This window comes from Streptopelia decaocto, assembly GCF_964273445.1.
Source record: "Streptopelia decaocto genome assembly, contig: HAP1_SCAFFOLD_389, whole genome shotgun sequence".
Taxonomy (NCBI): Eukaryota; Metazoa; Chordata; class Aves; order Columbiformes; family Columbidae; genus Streptopelia; species Streptopelia decaocto.
In genome coordinates, this window is record NW_028116072.1 from 36,952 (window position 1) to 53,160 (window position 16,209).

The window sequence follows — 16,209 nt, forward strand, 5'->3', positions numbered from 1 at the left end:
CCCTCTTCCACCCCGTCCAATCGCCGCTCGCCTCGTCGGCCACACCCCCCATTCCACCCTCTCGCCCAATCCCTGCCCGCCTCCCCTTCCCCTCTCAGCCAATAGCGAGCGGCTACGCCTCCTCCCCGCCTCGCCACGCCCCCTATAAAAGCGGCTCCGCCCCTCCGGAGCCCCCTCAGAGCAAGATGGCGGCGCCGTCCGGTTCCCCCGCGGCCGCTGCGGGTCCCGCCGGGTACCGGCCCTTCGACCCCGTGTCCCTGGGGCTGGACCCGGGCTGGCGCCTCACGGGCTTCGGGGAGCTGCGGGGCTGAGGCTGCAAGGTCCCGCAGGAGACGCTGCTCAAGCTCCTGGCGGGATTCGAGGGGCAGCGGCCGCCCGGAGGAGGAGGAGGAGGAGCGGGGGGGGAAGGGCCGGAGCAGGAGAGCGCGGGGACCCCGGCCCTGGGTGAGGACAGGGGGACATGGGGGGGTGGGGACATTATGGGGAATTGGGGACATGGGGGGGATGGGGACATGGGGGGGGTTGGGGACATGGGGGGGGTTGGGGACATGGGGGGGGTTGGGGACATGGGGGGGGTTGGGGACATGGGGGGGGTTGGGGACATGGGGGGGTTGGGGACATGGGGGGGTTGGGGACATTGAGGGGGGTTGGGGACATGGGGGGGTTGGGGACATGGGGGGGATGGGGACATGGGGGGGTTGGGGACATTGGGGGGTGTTGGGGACATGGAGGGGGTTGGGGACATTGTGGGGAATTGGGGCCATGGGGGGTGTTGGGGACAGGAAGGGATTTGGGGGGAATTGGGGCCATTGGGGGAAATTGGGGATTTGGGGGGGGTTGGGGACATTGGGGGGGGTTGGGGACATGGGGGGTGTTGGGGACATGGGGGGTGTTGGGGACATGGGGGGGATGGGGACACTGGGGGGGATGGGGACACTGGGGGGATTGGGGACATGAAGGGGTTTGGGGGGAATTGGGGACATTGGGGGAAATTGGGGATTTGGGGGCGGTTGGAGACATTGGGGGGGAGTTGGGGACATGGGGGGTGTTGGGGACAGGGGGGGTTGTTGGGGACAGGGGGGGTGTTGGGGACATGGAGGGGGTTGGGGACATTGTGGGGGTTGGGGACATTGTGGGGAATTGGGGCCATGGGGGGTGTTGGGGACAGGAAGGGATTTGGGGGGGAATTGGGGCCATTGGGGGAAATTGGGGATTTGGGGGGGAATTGGGGACATGGGGGGTGTTGGGGACATGGGGGACATGAAGCGGTTTGGGGACATGGGGGGGTGTTGGGGACGGGGGGTGTTGGGGACACGAAGGGGTTTGGGGGAATTGGGGACATTGGGGGAATTGGGGACATGGGGGGGGTTGGGGACACATGGGGGTTGGGAACATTGTGGAATTGGGGACGTGGGGGGGGAGGTTGGGGACATTGGGGGGGAGTTGGGGACATGGGGGTGTTGGGGACAATGAAGCGGTTGGGGACAGGGGGGTTGTTGGGAACAGGGGGGGTTGTTGGGGACAGGGGGGGTGTTGGGGACACGAAGGGGTTTGGGGGGGAATTGGGGACATTGGGGGGAATTGGGACATGGGGGGGTGTTGGGGACATGAAGCAGTTTGTGGACATTTGGGGGGGTTGGGGACACATGGGGGTTGGGAACATTGTGGGAAATTGGGGACGTGGGGGGGAGGTTGGGGACATGGCGGGGGGTTGGGGACATTGGGGGTGGGTTGGGAACATTGTGGGAAATGGGGACATTGGGGGGGTTGGGGACATTGGGAGGTGGGGACACGTGGGGACAACGTGGAGCGGCCGGGAGCAAAGGGCGGGGGGTGGGTCGGGAGCAAAGGGCTCCGGGGTGGGGGAGGAGCCGCGGGGGGGTGGGGACACTGGGGGGGGGTTGGGGACACCATGGGGGGGGTTGGGGACACCACGGGGGGGGTGGGGGACATTGGGGGACACGGGTGACACCGTGTGTGTCCCCCCCAGGCATCGGGCTGGACTCGTGCGTCATCCCCCTGCGCCGGGGGGGCCTCTCCCTCATCCAGACCACCGACTTCTTCTACCCGCTGGTGGATGATCCCTACATGATGGTACGGGGGGCACCCCAAAACCCCGGGGACCCCGAAAAACACCCCTGGGGACCCCAAAAAACACCCAGGACCCCATAAAACACCTCCGGGGACCCCAAAAACCACCCCCGGGACCCCAAAAAACACCCCAGGACCCCAAACACCACCCCCGGGGACCCAAAAAACACCCCAGGACCCCAAAAACCACCCCGGGGACCCCAAAAAACACCCAGGACCCCAAAAACCACCCCCGGGGACCCCAAAAACCACCCAGGACCCCAAAAACCACCTCCGGGGACCCCAAAAACACCCCCGGGGACCCCGAAAGCCACCCCAGGACTCCAACCCCCCCTGGGGACCCCAAAAACCACCCGAGTCCCCCAAAAACCACTCCAGGACCCAACCTCCCTGCCTGGGGACCCCAGAAAACGCCCTGGGGACCAAAAAACATCTTTGGGGGGCCCAAAACCCCCCTGGGACCCAAAGCTGTTGGGGGGCTTGAAACCACGCCCCTAAGGACCCCAAATTTTGTTATTAGATCTAAATAGCTCATTTTAAGTCCCCCAAGCCCCATATTTTCCCACAAACCCCCCCAGGGGACCCAACCCCCCAGGGGACCCTTGGGGACGTCCCCAAATGTCCCTTGTCCTCCCAAAACTCCCCTTACACCCCCAAATCGTGCCCATAGGCCCTTTAGAGTCCCCCTAATATCTCATTTTAGCTCCCCAATATCTCATTTTAGAGCCCCCAAACCCCCTTTTTTTCCCCCCAAACTCCCCCGGGGGACCCCAAACCCCCCCAGGGGACCCTTGGGGACGTCCCCAAATGTCCCCTGTCCCTAGGGCCGCATCGCCTGCGCCAACGTGCTGAGCGACCTGTACGCCATGGGCATCACCGAGTGCGACAACATGCTGATGCTGCTCAGCGTCAGCCAGAAGATGAGCGAGGAGGTGACAGCGGGGACATCGGGGACATTTTGGGGGGTCGGGGACATCGGGGGGGCTTGGGGGACACCTGGGGGGCTTGAGGGCTCCAAACTGAGACATTTGGGGGCTCTAAACTGATGAGTTTTAGGGATTTCTCCCAAAAGGAGCGTGAGAAGGTGATGCTGTTGTTCTGCGGGTTGGTGACTCTAAAACTGATCATTCTTGGTGTTTTCTCCCCAAAAGGAGCGTGAGAAGGTGGTTTGAGAACTCTAAACTGGCTGTTTTTGGGTTTTCTCCCCAAAATGAGTGTGAGGTGGTTTGGTGACTCTAAAGTGATCGGTTTTGGTGTTTTTCCCCAAAAGAAGCGTGAAAAGCTGCTGCTGGTGCACGGTCGATGACTCTAAACTGAGACATTTGGGGTTCCAAACTGACCATTTTTGGTGTTTTCTCCCCAAAACGAGCGTGAGGTGGTTTGGTAACTCTAAACTCCTCATTTTTGGTGTTCTGTCCCCAAAAGGAGCGTGAGACGCTGATGCTGCTGCTGGTGCAGGGTTGGGGGCTCCAAACTGAGACATTTGGGGCTCCAAACTGACCATTTTTGGTGTTTTCTCCCCAAAAGGAGCGCGAGACGCTGATGCTGCTGCTGGTGCAGGGTTGGGGGCTCCAAACTGAGACATTTGGGGCTCTAAACTCCTCATTTTTGGTGTTTTGTCCCCAAAAGGAGCGCGAGACGCTGATGCCGCTGCTGGTGCAGGGTTGGGGGCTCCAAACTGAGACATTTGGGGTTCCAAACTCCTCATTTTTGGTGTTTTCTCCCCAAAAGGAGCGCGAGACGCTGATGCCGCTGCTGGTGCAGGGTTGGGGGCTCCAAACTGAGACATTTGGGGCTCCAAACTGACCATTTTTGGTGTTTTCTCCCCAAAAGGAGTCGAGACGCTGATGCTGCTGTTGATGACTCTAAACTGAGACATTTGGGGTTCCAAACTGAGACATTTGGGGTTCCAAACTGACCATTTTTGGTGTTTCTCCCCAAAAGGAGCGTGAGACGCTGATGCTGCTGCTGGTGCAGGGTTGGGGGCTCCAAACTGAGACATTTGGGGCTCCAAACTGACCATTTTTGGTGTTTTCTCCCCAAAAGGAGCGTGAGACGCTGATGCCGCTGCTGGTGCAGGGTTGGGGGCTCCAAACTGAGACATTTGGGGTTCCAAACTCCTCATTTTTGGTGTTTTCTCCCCAAAAGGAGCGCGAGACGCTGATGCCGCTGCTGGTGCAGGGTTGGGGGCTCCAAACTGAGACATTTGGGGCTCTAAACTCCTCATTTTTGGTGTTTTGTCCCCAAAAGGAGCGCGAGACGCTGATGCCGCTGCTGGTGCAGGGTTGGGGGCTCCAAACTGAGACATTTGGGGTTCCAAACTCCTCATTTTTGGTGTTTTCTCCCCAAAAGGAGCGCGAGACGCTGATGCCGCTGCTGGTGCAGGGTTGGGGGCTCCAAACTGAGACATTTGGGGCTCTAAACTCCTCATTTTTGGTGTTTTCTCCCCAAAAGGAGCGCGAGACGCTGATGCCGCTGCTGGTGCAGGGTTGGGGGCTCCAAACTGAGACATTTGGGGCTCCAAACTGACCATTTTTGGTGTTTTCTCCCCAAAAGGAGTCGAGACGCTGATGCTGCTGTTGATGACTCTAAACCGAGACATTTGGGGTTCCAAACTGAGACATTTGGGGTTCCAAACTGACCATTTTTGGTGTTTTCTCCCCAAAAGGAGCGCGAGACGCTGATGCCGCTGCTGGTGCAGGGTTGGGGGCTCCAAACTGAGACATTTGGGGCTCTAAACTCCTCATTTTTGGTGTTCTGTCCCCAAAAGGAGTCGAGACGCTGATGCTGCTGTTGATGACTCTAAACCGAGACATTTGGGGTTCCAAACTGAGACATTTGGGGTTCCAAACTGACCATTTTTGGTGTTTTCTCCCCAAAAGGAGCGTGAGACGCTGATGCCGCTGCTGGTGCAGGGTTGGGGGCTCCAAACTGAGACATTTGGGCTTCTAAACTCGTCATTTTTGGTGTTTTGTCCCCAAAGGAGCGCGAGAAGGTGATGCCGCTGGTGGTGCGCGGGTTCCGCGACGCGGCCGAGGACGCGGGGACGTCGGTGACCGGGGGACAGACGCTGCTCAACCCCTGGGTCATCGTGGGCGGCGCCGCCACCGCCGTCTGCCGCCCCCACGAGTTCGTCATGTGCGCAAAACGGGGCGATTCGGGGCCTTTTGGGGACTTTGGGGGTGATTTGGGATGTTTGGGGGGAAATTTGGGCTGTTTTGGGGGGAAATTTGGGTCATTTTGGGGTGGGTTTGGGACCATTTTGGGGAGTTTGGGGGGTGGTTTGGGGGTAGTTTGAACCATTTTACGCCCAATTGGCTCCATTTGGGGGTTGATTTGGGCCATTTTAGGACCAATTTGCTCCATTTTGGGGCCGATTTGAACCATTTTAGGCCCAATTGACTCCATTTTGGGGTCAATTTGGACCATTTTAGGCCCAATTTGCTCCATTTTGGGGTCAATTTGAGTCATTTTAGGTCCCATTTGCTCCATTTTGGGGTCAATTTGGACCATTTTAGGCCCAGTTTGCTCCATTTTGGGGTCAATTTGGGTCATTTTAGGCTTAATTGACTCCGTTTTGGGGTGATTTCGGTCACTTTAGGCCCAATTTGCTCCATTTTGGGGTCGATTTGAACCATTTTAGGCCCAATTTGAACCATTTTGGGGTCGATTTGAAGCATTTTAGGCCCAATTTGCTCCATTTTGGGGTTGATTTGAACGATTTTAGGCCCGATTTGAACCGTTTTAGGCCCAATTTGAACCATTTTGGGGTAAATTTGCTCCATTTTGGGTCCAGTTTGCTCTATTTTGGGGTTGATTTGAAACATTTTGGGGTCAATTTGGGACATTTTAGGCCCAATTGATTCCATTTTGGGGATGATTTCAGTCATTTTAGGCCCAATTTTCTCCATTTTGGGATTGATTTGAACCATTTTAGGCCAAATTTGCTCCATTTTGGGGTCAATTTGAACCATTTTAGGCCCAATTTGAACCATTTTAGGCCCAATTTGCTCAATTTTGGGGTCAATTTGCTCCATTTTGGGGTCAATTTTCTCCATTTTGGGGTCAATTTTCTCCATTTTGGGGTCGATTTGAACCATTTTAGGCCCGATTTGAACCATTTTAGGCCAGATTTGAACGATTTTAGGCCAAATTTGCTCCATTTGGGGGTCAATTTGGACCATTTTAGGTCCCATTTGTTCCATTTTGGGGGTGACTTGGGTCATTTTAGGCCTAATTTGCTCCATTTTGCGGTGATTTCAGTCATTTTTGGCCCAATTTGCTCCATTTTGGGGTCAATTTGGACCATTTTAGGCCCAATTTGTTCCATTTGGGGGTCAATTTGGGCCATTTTGGAGACAAGTGGGACCATTGCGGGGCAAGTTTGGGCCCCTTTGGGTGCAATTGGCTCCATTTTGGGCTCGATTTGGACCATTTTGGGGACTTCGGGGAGGTAATTTGGACCATTTAAGGCCCAATTGGCTGCATTTTGGGGTCAATTGGGGCCATTTTGGGGTTGATTTGGGCCATTTTAGGCCCGATTTGCGCCATTTTGGGGTCAGTCGGGTCCATTTGGGTGACTCTGGGGGGTGCCTCGGGCCACTCGAGGCCCGTTTTGGGGTGAATTTGGGCTGATTTGGGTTCTCCGCAGGCCCGACGGCGCCGTCCCCGGGGACGTGCTGGTTCTCACCAAACCGCTGGGGACGCACGTGGCCGTGAGCGCCCACCACTGGCTGGACAACGTGAGCGGGACCCCCCAAACGGCCCTGGGCACCCCCAGTGCCCCCCGTGTCCCCAGAGACCCCCCACCCCCAATTATCTCAATTAGAGCCCCCAAAACCCCCTTTTTCCCCCCAAATGCCCCCTCAAACCGCCTCAGGGGACCCTCAGGGACGTCCCCAAGTGTCCCTTGTCCCCCCCACACCCCCAAATATCTCATTTTTCCCCCCAAAATCCCCCCTGGGGACACTCAGGGACGTCCCCAAGTGTCCCTTGTCCCCCCCAAACCCCCAAATATCTCATTTAGAGCCCCCAAAACCCCCTTTTTCCCCAAAAAATCCCCCCTGGGGACTCTCAGGGACGTCCCCAAGTGTCCCTTGTGCCTCCCAAACCCCCAAATATCTCATTTAGAGCCCCCAAAACCCCCTTTTTCCCCCCAAATCCCCCCTCAAACCGCCTCAGGGGACCCTCAGGGACGTCCCCAAGTGTCCCTTGTACCCCCCACGCCCCCAAATATCTCACTTTTCCCCCCAAAATCCCCCCTGGGGACACTCAGGGACGTCCCCAAGTGTCCCTTGTCCCCCACAAACCCCCAAATATCTCATTTAGAGCCCCCAAAACCCCCATTTCCCCCCCCAACCCCCCCCCTGGGGACACTCAGGGACGTCCCCGAGTGTCCCTTGTGTCCCCCAAATATCTCATTTAGAGCCCCAAATCCTCTTTTTCCCCAAAAAATCCCCCCTGGGGACTCTCAGGGACGTCCCCAAGTGTCCCTTGTGCCCCCCACACTCCCAAATATCTCATTTGGAGCCCCCAAAACCCCCTTTTTCCCCCAAAAATCCCCGCTGGGGACACTCAGGGATGTCCCCAAGTGTCCCTTGTGCCCCCCACAGCCCCAAATATCTCATTTGGAGCCCCCAAAACCCCCTTTTTCCCCCCAAGTCCCCCCTGGGGACACTCAGGGACGTCCCCAAGTGTCCCTTGTGTCCCCCAAATATCTCATTTAGAGCCCCAAATCCTTTTTTTCCCCCAAAAGTTCCCCCTGGGGACACTCAGGGACGTCCCCAAGTGTCCCTTGTCCCCCCCACACCCCCAAATATCTCATTTAGAGCCCCAAAACCCCCATTTCCCCCCCCAAAATCCCCCCTGGGGACCCACAGGGACGTCCCCAAGTGTCCCTTGTCCCCCCCTAAACCCCCAAATATCTCATTTAGAGCCCCCCAAACCCCCTTTTTCCCCCCAACCTCCCCCCGGGGACCCTCAGGGACGTCCCCAAGTGTCCCTTCTCCCCCCCATACCCACAAATATCTCATTTAGAACCCCCCAAAATCCCCCCTGGGGACCCCAAACCACCCCCAGGGGACCCTGAGGGGTGTCCCCAAGTGTCCCTTGTCCCCATTGTCCCCATTGTCCCCGCAGCCCGAGCGCTGGAACAAGTTGCAGCTGGTGGTGACGCGCGAGGACGTGGAACTGGCCTATAGGGAGGCGGTGCTGAGCATGGGGACGCTGAACCGCGCCGGTGGGACATTGGGGACAATGGGGACATTGGGGACAATGGGGACAGTGGGGTCAATGGGGACGGTGGGGACAGTGGGGTCAATGGGGACATGGGGATAATGGGGACAGTGGGGACAGTGGGAATAACAAGGACATGGGGATAACGGGGGACATGGGGGGACACAGGGACAATGGGCCCATTTTGGGGACCATCAATTTGGGGACAAATTTGGGGGGGTAATTTGGGGGTAATTTGGGCCATTTAGGCCCAGTCGCCTCCATTTTTGGGTCAATTTGTGGGTCGATTTGGGCCGTTTGGGGGCGTTTTTGGGGCGAAACGGGCGCGTTTGGGAGTACTTTTGGGGTGAAACGGGTGCGTTCGGGGGGTTTTGGGGGCGAAACGGGCGCGTTCGGGGGCGTTTTGGGGGCGAAACGGGCGCGTATGGGGGCGTTTTGGGTCGAAACGGGCGCGTTTGGGGGCGTTTTGGGTTGAAACGGGGGCGTTTGGGGGCGTTTTGGGGTGAAACAGTCACGTTTGGTGGCGAAACGGGGGCTTTGGGGGTGTTTTGGGGGCGAAATGGGCGCGTATGGGGGCGTTTTGGGTTAAACGGGTGCGTTTGGGGGCATTTTGGGTTGAAACGGGGGCGTTTGGGGGCGTTTTGGGGTGAAACGGGCGCGTTTGGGGGCGAAACGGGTGCGTTTGGGGGCGTTTTGGGTCGAAACGGGCGCGTATGGGGGCGTTTTGGGTCGAAATGGGCGTGTATGGGGGCGTTTTGGGTCGAAACGGGCGCGTTTGGGGGCGTTTTGGGTTGAAACGGGGGCGTTTGGGGGCGTTTTGGGGTGAAACGGTCGCGTTTGGGGGCGAAACAGGTGCGTATGGGTGCGTTTTGGGTTGAAACGGGGGCGTTTGGGGGCGTTTTGGGGTGAAACGGTCGCGTTTGGGGGCGAAACGGGTGCGTATGGGTGCATTTTGGGTTGAAACGGGGGCGTTTGGGGGCGTTTTGGGGTGAAACGGGCGCGTTTGGGGGCGAAACGGGTGCGTTTGGGGGCGTTTTGGGTTGAAACGGGGGTGTTTTAGGGGCAAAACGGGCGTGATTTTGGGCGTTTTTGGGGCGAAACGGTCGCGTTTCGGGGCCCTGACGCGTGTCCCGCAGCGGCCGGGCTGATGCGCGTTTTCGGGGCGCACGCGGCCACCGACGTGTCGGGGTTCGGGGTGCTGGGCCACGCGCGCGCCCTGGCGCAGCAGCAGCGCCTCGAGGTGACCTTCGTGATCCACAACCTGCCGCTGCTCCCCAAAACCGCGGCCCTGAGCAAGAGCTGCGGGGGGCGCCCCGCGCTGCTGCAGGGGACGGCGCCCGAGACATCAGGTACCCCAAAAACGGGGGACCCCCAAGTATGGGGACAGGGAGGGAGCAAACCTGGGGTCCCATCATGTTCATTGGGCTCTTTGGGGTGGGAGCACCATGTTGCTGGGGACATTGGGGACCCCAAAAACGGGGGGACCCCGAAATATGGGGATACCCCAAAATATGGGGAGAGGGACCCCAAAAATATGGGGAGTGGGGGGGACAGGGAGAGGGGACTTGGGGGTCCCATCCTGTTCATTGGGCTCTTTGGGGTGGGAGCCCCATGTTGCTGGGGACATTGGGGACCCCGAAATACGGGGAGACCCCAAAATATGGGGACGGGGACCCCGAAATATGGGGGGACCCCGAAATATGGGGACAGGGAGGGAGTAAACCTGGGGTCCCATCATGTTCATTGGGCTCTTTGGGGTGGGAGCCCCATGTTGCTGCAGGGGATGGCGCTGGGGACATTGGGGACCCCAAAAACGGGGGGACCCCGAAACATGGGGAGTGGGACCCCAAAAACTTGGGGAGTGGGGGGGACAGGGAGAGGGGACTTGGGGGTCTCAGCATCTTCATTGGACTCTTTGGGGTGATCATGTTCATTGGGCTCTTTGGGGTGGGATCCCCATGTTACTGGGGACATTGGGGACCCCAAAAACCAGGGGGGACCCTGAAATATGGGGGAGACCCCAAAATATGGGGGGAGCCAGAAAGTGGGGGGGGTCTCATCATGTTCATTGTCCTCTTTGGGGGGCAATTGGGGAACCCAAAGGTTGGGGAGGGGGCTCCTAGAACTGGGACCCCCTGAAGGGTGGGGAGGCCAAAAGTGGGGGAAAACACCCCAAAATATGAGGCGGGGGAGCCCCCATTGTCCCGAGGTGCCTGTTTGGGGGCTGTTTTACCCGTTTCTGTCTGGTTTTGACCCATTTTGCCCCATTTCTGGGGGTCTCCTGGTGTGCCCCCCCGCGAGCAGGCTATGCGGTTCCGGTTCTGTCTGTTTTGACCCATTTCTGTCTGTTTTTCACCCATTTTCCTGTGTTTTCAGGGGGTCTCCTGGTGCGCCCCCCACAAGCAGGCCGCGTGGTTCCAGTTCTGTCAGTTTTGACCCATTTTGCCCCATTTTTGTCCATTTTCAGGGGGTCTCCTGGTGTGCCCCCCCGCGAACAGGCTGCACGATTCCGGTTCTGTCTGTTTTGACCCATTTTGACCCATTTCTCTGTGTTTTTGCCCCATTTCAGGGGGTCTCCTGGTGTGCCCCCCCGCGAGCAGGCCGCACGGTTCCGGTTCTGTCTGTTTCTGTCTGTTTTGCCCCATTTTGCCCCATTTTTGTCCATTTTAGGGGGTCTCCTGGTGTGCCCCCCCGCGAGCAGGCGGCGCGGTTCCGGTTCTGTCAGTTTTGACCCATTTTGACCCATTTCTCTGTGTTTTTGCCCCATTTCAGGGGGTCTCCTGGTGTGCCTGCCCCGCGAGCAGGCGGCGCGGTTCCATTTCTCTCTATTTTGACCCATTTCTCTGTGTTTTTGCCCCATTTAGGGGGTCTCCTGGTGTGCCTGCCCCGCGAGCAGGCGGCGCGGTTCCATTTCTCTCTGTTTTGCCCCATTTTGCCCCATTTTTGTCCATTTTCAGGGGGTCTCCTGGTGTGCCTGCCCCGCGAGCAGGCGGCGCGGTTCTGCGCGGAGCTGAAGGCGCCGCGGGGGGGCGGGGGGCTCCCCGCCTGGATCATCGGCATCGTGGAGAAGGGGCCGCGGGGGGCGCGCGTCATCGACAAACCGCGCCTCATCGAGGTGTCCCCCCGCGGCGCCCCCCCCGAGCCCCCCGCCCCCCCCAGCCCCGACCCCGCCCCCCCACACACCGCGTGACCCCCCCTACGTGACGCCCCCCCCCGAAAGCCCCGCGTGGGGCGGGGGAGGGGCTGAAGGGCCCCCCCTGGAGTGAGGGGGGGTTGGGGGGGAACAAGGGTTTGGGGAAATAAACGGGGAAAATGGAGAGTTTGGTGGGTTTTTTTGGGGGGGGGGTTTAATGGGGGCAAAATGGCGGCGGGTGAAGCGCCTCAGGGGACAAAATGGCGGGAAAATCGCCTCAGGGGGAAAATGGCGGGAAAATCGCCTCAGGGGACAAAATGGCGGCAAAATCACCTCAGGGGGGAAATGGTGCCAAAATGGCCTCATTTTGGGTCAAAATGGCGGCAAAATGGTCTCAGGGGAAAATGGCGGCAAAATCACCTCAGGGTCAAAATGGCACCAAAATCGCCTCAGGGGGAAAATGGCGCCAAAATGGCCTCATTTTGGGTCAAAATGGCGCCAAAATCACCTCAGGGGAAAATGGCGGCAAAATCACCCCAGGGGGAAAATGGCGCCAAAATCGCCTCATTTTGGGTCAAAATGGCGGCAAAATCGCCTCAGGGGACAAAATGGCGGCCATGGGGGAACCAATTTTGGGGTTTTTAAGACTCAATTTCACGATGTAATAGAAGAAAATGTACAAAAAGTGACTGATGTGGGAAATATTGATAAATAGAGGGACCTCAAAATGGCCCCAAAATCACCTCGGTGCTCAACATGGCAGCTCCAATTTGGGGGGGTTTTAGCCTCAATTTTGTGAAATAATGGAGGGAAATGTACAAAAAGTGACTCATGTGGGAAATATTGGTAAATAGAACGACCCCAAAATGCCTCAAAATAGCCCCAAAATCACCTCAGGGTGAAAATGGCGCCAAAATCACCTCAGGGTTAAAATGGCAGCTCCAGGGGAACCAATTTTGGGGTTTTTAGCCTCAATTTCGTGATATAATGGAGGGAAGTGTTCGGAATCATTGAGTTTTGCACAAAAAAGTGACTGATGTGGGAATTATCAATAGACCGACCCCCAAAATGCCTCAAAATGGCCCCAAAATCACCTCAGGGAACAAAATGGCGCCAGAATCACCTCAGGGCTCAACATGGCAGCCCAAGTGGCACCAATTTTGCAGTTTTTAGCCTCAGTTTCATGCTAAAATGTAGGAAAACGTACAAAAAGCAACTGATGCGGGAATTATCAATAGAGCGACCCCCAAACTGCCTCAAAATGGCCCCAAAATCACCTCAGGGTGAAAATGGCGCCAAAATCACCTCAGGGCTCAAAATGGCGGCACCAGAATCACCTCAGGTGGGTGCAGGTGCTTTTCTTTTGCTTTTTAACGTTCTTTTCTTTTATTAATCTGTTTTCCAGCTTCTTTGTAGCTTCTGTGCTTTTACCTCTTATTTGTTTATTATCATTTGTTTCTCCCTTGTTTGTTTGAAGCCGTTTAGTTCCAACATTGCCTTAAGTTGCTTTTTATCACTCTGTTGACATTACTAACACATAAAATATTAACATATACATTACTAACAGGTTTTTTGGGCTGGTTGTTTCACAGAGGATTAAGTTGTTTATTTACAGGTGATTTATTAGTTGTTTGCAGGTCATTTAAGGTGGGTTGGTTGATGTTTTTCAAGCTTCATTAAGTTTATGTGTTTGCAGCTTCGTTAAGTTCGATTCACTTTGTTTTTAAGCTTCATTAAGTTTGCTTTAGGTTTTTCAAACTAGTTTTAGTTTAGGCCGTTTAATGTCGGTTAAGTTTGGTTTAGGTTGTTTAATGTCATTTTTTGAGGCTGATTCACATTGTTTGGATTTGGGGGGTTGTTTTTTGGGGGGTTCAGGGACCCTCAAAATGGCGGCGCCGGACGCCTGGGTCCCTTTGGAGGGTGGGGGGAATTAAAGGGCCCGGACGCCTGGGTCCCCCCCCAACAAATGTAATTTTCATCTTTTTATGGCTTTTATTGAAGAAATTTGTCCCGTCCCCCATTTTAGGGGACCCAGGCGTCCGGGCTCCGCCCACCCCTTGTCGCACTCTCGACCAATCAGCTGGAGGTTCCCGTGGTCCTTTAAGCTTCTGGGACCCTATAGAGATAGAGGTGAAAGGTTAAAGCGTGACAGCCGGACGCCTGGGTCCCTCCCGGACGCCTGGGTCCCTCCTGGACGCCTGGGTCCCTCCCGGACGCCTGGGTCCTCACCTGTGCGGTTCCACCAGCAGGGGGCGTTGTTCTGGCAGCTCCAGCGGCCCAACCCCCGACAGCATCTGGTAGAGGCGACAACCGGCCCCGCCCCTGCGGCCCGGACGCCTGGGTCCCTCCCGGACGCCTGGGTCCCTCCCAAACACCTGCGTCCCCTCCCGAACGCCTGGGTCCCCTCCCGAACGCCTGGGTCCCTCCCAACCACCTGGGTCCCCTCCTGGATGCCTGGGTGTCCCCCCTCCCAACACCTGGGTCAACTCCAGAAGCCCCACCCCTGCCCAGCTAAACCCCGCCCATTTACCTGAGCTCCGCCCTCTCTCCAAGCCCCACCCCTATCCAGCTAAACCCTGCCCACTCACCTGAGCTCCGCCCTCTCTCCAAGCCCCACCCCTGCCCAGCTAAACCCCGCCCACTCACCTGAGCTCCGCCCCCTCTCCAAGCCCCACCCCTGCCCAGCTAAACCCCGCCCACTCATCTGAGCTCCGCCCCCTCTCCAAGCCCTACCCCTGACCAGCTAAACCCCGCCCACTCATCTGAGCTCTGCCCTCTCTCCAAGCCCCACCCCTATCCAGCTAAACCCCGCCCACTCACCTGAGCTCCGCCCCCCGCAGCCTCCGCAGCGCCCCCTGCTGGGCGTCCCGCTGCCTCCTCAGCTCCTCCAGCTGCCGCCGCACCTGCGCCCGGACGCCTGGGTCCCCTCGCAGTGGGGGGAGGGAGGGACACACCCACCCATGGGGAGGGGAGACACCAGGATGCCTGGGTCCCCTTTTTTGGGGGGAGGGGGCTCACCTGTTGCCGTCTCTCCAGGGCCTCGTGCAGCTGCGCCTGCAGGTGCTGGGGAAGGGGGGGCAGAGACATGGGACCCCCCCCCAGCACCCGTAGACCCCCACCCTATAGACCCTTTAGCACCCATGGGACCCCCAACCCATAAACCCCCCAGCACCTATAGCCCTTCACCCTATAGACTCTTTAGCACCCATGGGACCCCCAGCACCCATGGGACCCCCAACCCATAGACCCCCCAGCACCTATAGACCCCCCCCCAACCCACACAGGACCCCCCAGCACCTCTGGGTGTGTGTTGTCCCCCCCAAATTCTCTCCCCCCCAATCCCCCCCATCCTCATGGGTGCCCCCCAGCACCCATGGGTGCCTCCCCCCCCCATTACCGTTGTCACCGCCTCCTGCAGCCACCTCCGCAGGCGCCGCCCCTCCCCCATTCGGGCGAGGGTGGGGGGCAGGGCCCCCCCCAGGGTCTCCAGGGCCCCCCCGTACCCCAACTTCAGCTCCCGCCAGCTGCTCCGCGCCTGCGCCTGCGCCGCGCCTGCAGGGACCCAGGCGTTCGGGGGGACCCAGGCGTTCGGGGGACGACCCAGGCGTTTGGGAGGGGACCCAGGAGTGCGGGAGGGACCCAGGAGTGCGGGAGGGACCCAGGAGTGCGGGAGGGGACCCAGGAGTGCGGGAGGGGACCCAGGAGTGCGGGAGGGGACCCAGGAGTGCGGGAGGGGACCCAGGAGTTCGGGGAGGGATCCTGGTGTTTGGGAGGGACCCAGGAGTTCAAGAGGGACCCAGGCGTTCGGGGGGGACCCAGGCGTTCGGGGGGGACTCACGCAGGTCGGGCAGGGCGGGGGGGGTGTCCGGGCACTGCAGAACCTGCAGGAGTCGCTGCAGCACCCGCAGCTGCGTCAGGAGCAGCTTCCGCTTCCGCCGTCTGTCCTGGGGGGCAAACCCGGGGGGGGTCAGGGGCAAATCTGGGGGGGGTCGGGGGGATTGTGGGGCAGCCGCGGGTCTCACCAGCAGATGCTCGACCAGGACTTGGGGGGGGACGTCCCCGTCCTCCCCCGGCGGGGACAGCGCGGCCTCCAGGGCCCCCAGCAGCCTGGGGACACGCGTGGAACATGAATGGGGACCCCCCCCCCCACCCAGGGATATGAATGGGGTCTGGGGGACCGTGGGAACGCGGCGCTTCCCGCGCGCGGGCTCACCCCCGCGCGCTCTCCAGTGGTCCCGCCATCGCCGCCGCTTCTTCCCGCGTCTCTTGGCTCCGCCCACCCCCCCCCCCCCGGCGGCCCTGGCCAATCAGCTACCGCTAACCGCCAGGCTCACCCCACCCGCCTCCTTGGATTGGTCGGTGACCAATCGCCGCGCGGCGCCGCAAAGGGGCAGCCAATGAGTGTACGCGTAGGGGTGTGGATGAACTCCGCCCACGCGTTGCCGTGGAGACGAGCGAGCGCGGGCTGGACGATATGGGGAGCTCTAATGTACCATATAGGTTCTATAGGGTCAGGGGACCTCTATAGGACCGAGAGGGTCCCTATAGGATCACGGGGGTCTCTATGGTGCCATATAGACTCCATGGGTCTCTAATGGGCCATATAGATTCTATAGGACCAGGGGGAAGCCTTAGAGATTGCAGGGAGTCCCTATGGGGCCATATAGATTCTATAGGGCTGAGGGTTCCTCTGGGGCCAGGGGGTCCCTATAGATTCTATAAAGACAGGTGGATCTCTATAGGGCCATAGG

General features: G+C 58.7%; 2 protein-coding genes across 6 annotated transcripts; one reads left to right on the forward strand and one right to left on the reverse strand.

Moving 5' to 3' along the window:
• Positions 1-176: 176 nt before the first annotated feature.
• On the forward strand, positions 177-11,637 carry LOC309452394 (selenide, water dikinase 2-like). 3 transcript variants are annotated; one of them, XM_082077027.1, is made up of 8 exons: positions 177-444; positions 1,991-2,094; positions 2,916-3,023; positions 5,075-5,229; positions 6,743-6,833; positions 8,230-8,329; positions 9,462-9,674; positions 11,283-11,637. In XM_082077027.1, the coding sequence occupies exons 1-8, from the start codon at positions 186-188 to the stop codon at positions 11,513-11,515; spliced, it is 1,263 nt and encodes a 420-aa protein (XP_081933153.1). In that variant the 5' UTR covers positions 177-185; the 3' UTR covers positions 11,516-11,637. The 3 variants fall into 3 exon arrangements, with proteins under 3 accessions (XP_081933153.1, XP_081933155.1, XP_081933154.1); XM_082077029.1 differs by lacking the exon at positions 11,283-11,637 and adding an exon at positions 11,098-11,174; XM_082077028.1 differs by lacking the exon at positions 11,283-11,637 and adding an exon at positions 10,793-10,878.
• Positions 11,638-13,418: 1,781 nt separating this feature from the next.
• On the reverse strand, positions 13,419-15,745 carry LOC309452384 (outer kinetochore KNL1 complex subunit ZWINT-like). 3 transcript variants are annotated; one of them, XM_082077017.1, is made up of 8 exons: positions 15,672-15,742; positions 15,481-15,565; positions 15,297-15,402; positions 14,856-15,010; positions 14,477-14,521; positions 14,279-14,361; positions 13,688-13,780; positions 13,443-13,574 (listed from the first exon to the last, which is right to left on the reverse strand). In XM_082077017.1, the coding sequence occupies exons 1-8, from the start codon at positions 15,698-15,700 to the stop codon at positions 13,559-13,561; spliced, it is 612 nt and encodes a 203-aa protein (XP_081933143.1). In that variant the 5' UTR covers positions 15,701-15,742; the 3' UTR covers positions 13,443-13,558. The 3 variants fall into 3 exon arrangements, with proteins under 3 accessions (XP_081933142.1, XP_081933143.1, XP_081933144.1); XM_082077016.1 differs by lacking the exon at positions 14,279-14,361 and having other exon boundaries at positions 13,419-13,574; positions 15,672-15,745; XM_082077018.1 differs by lacking the exon at positions 13,688-13,780 and having other exon boundaries at positions 13,497-13,574.
• Between the last annotated feature and the right edge of the window lie 464 nt (positions 15,746-16,209).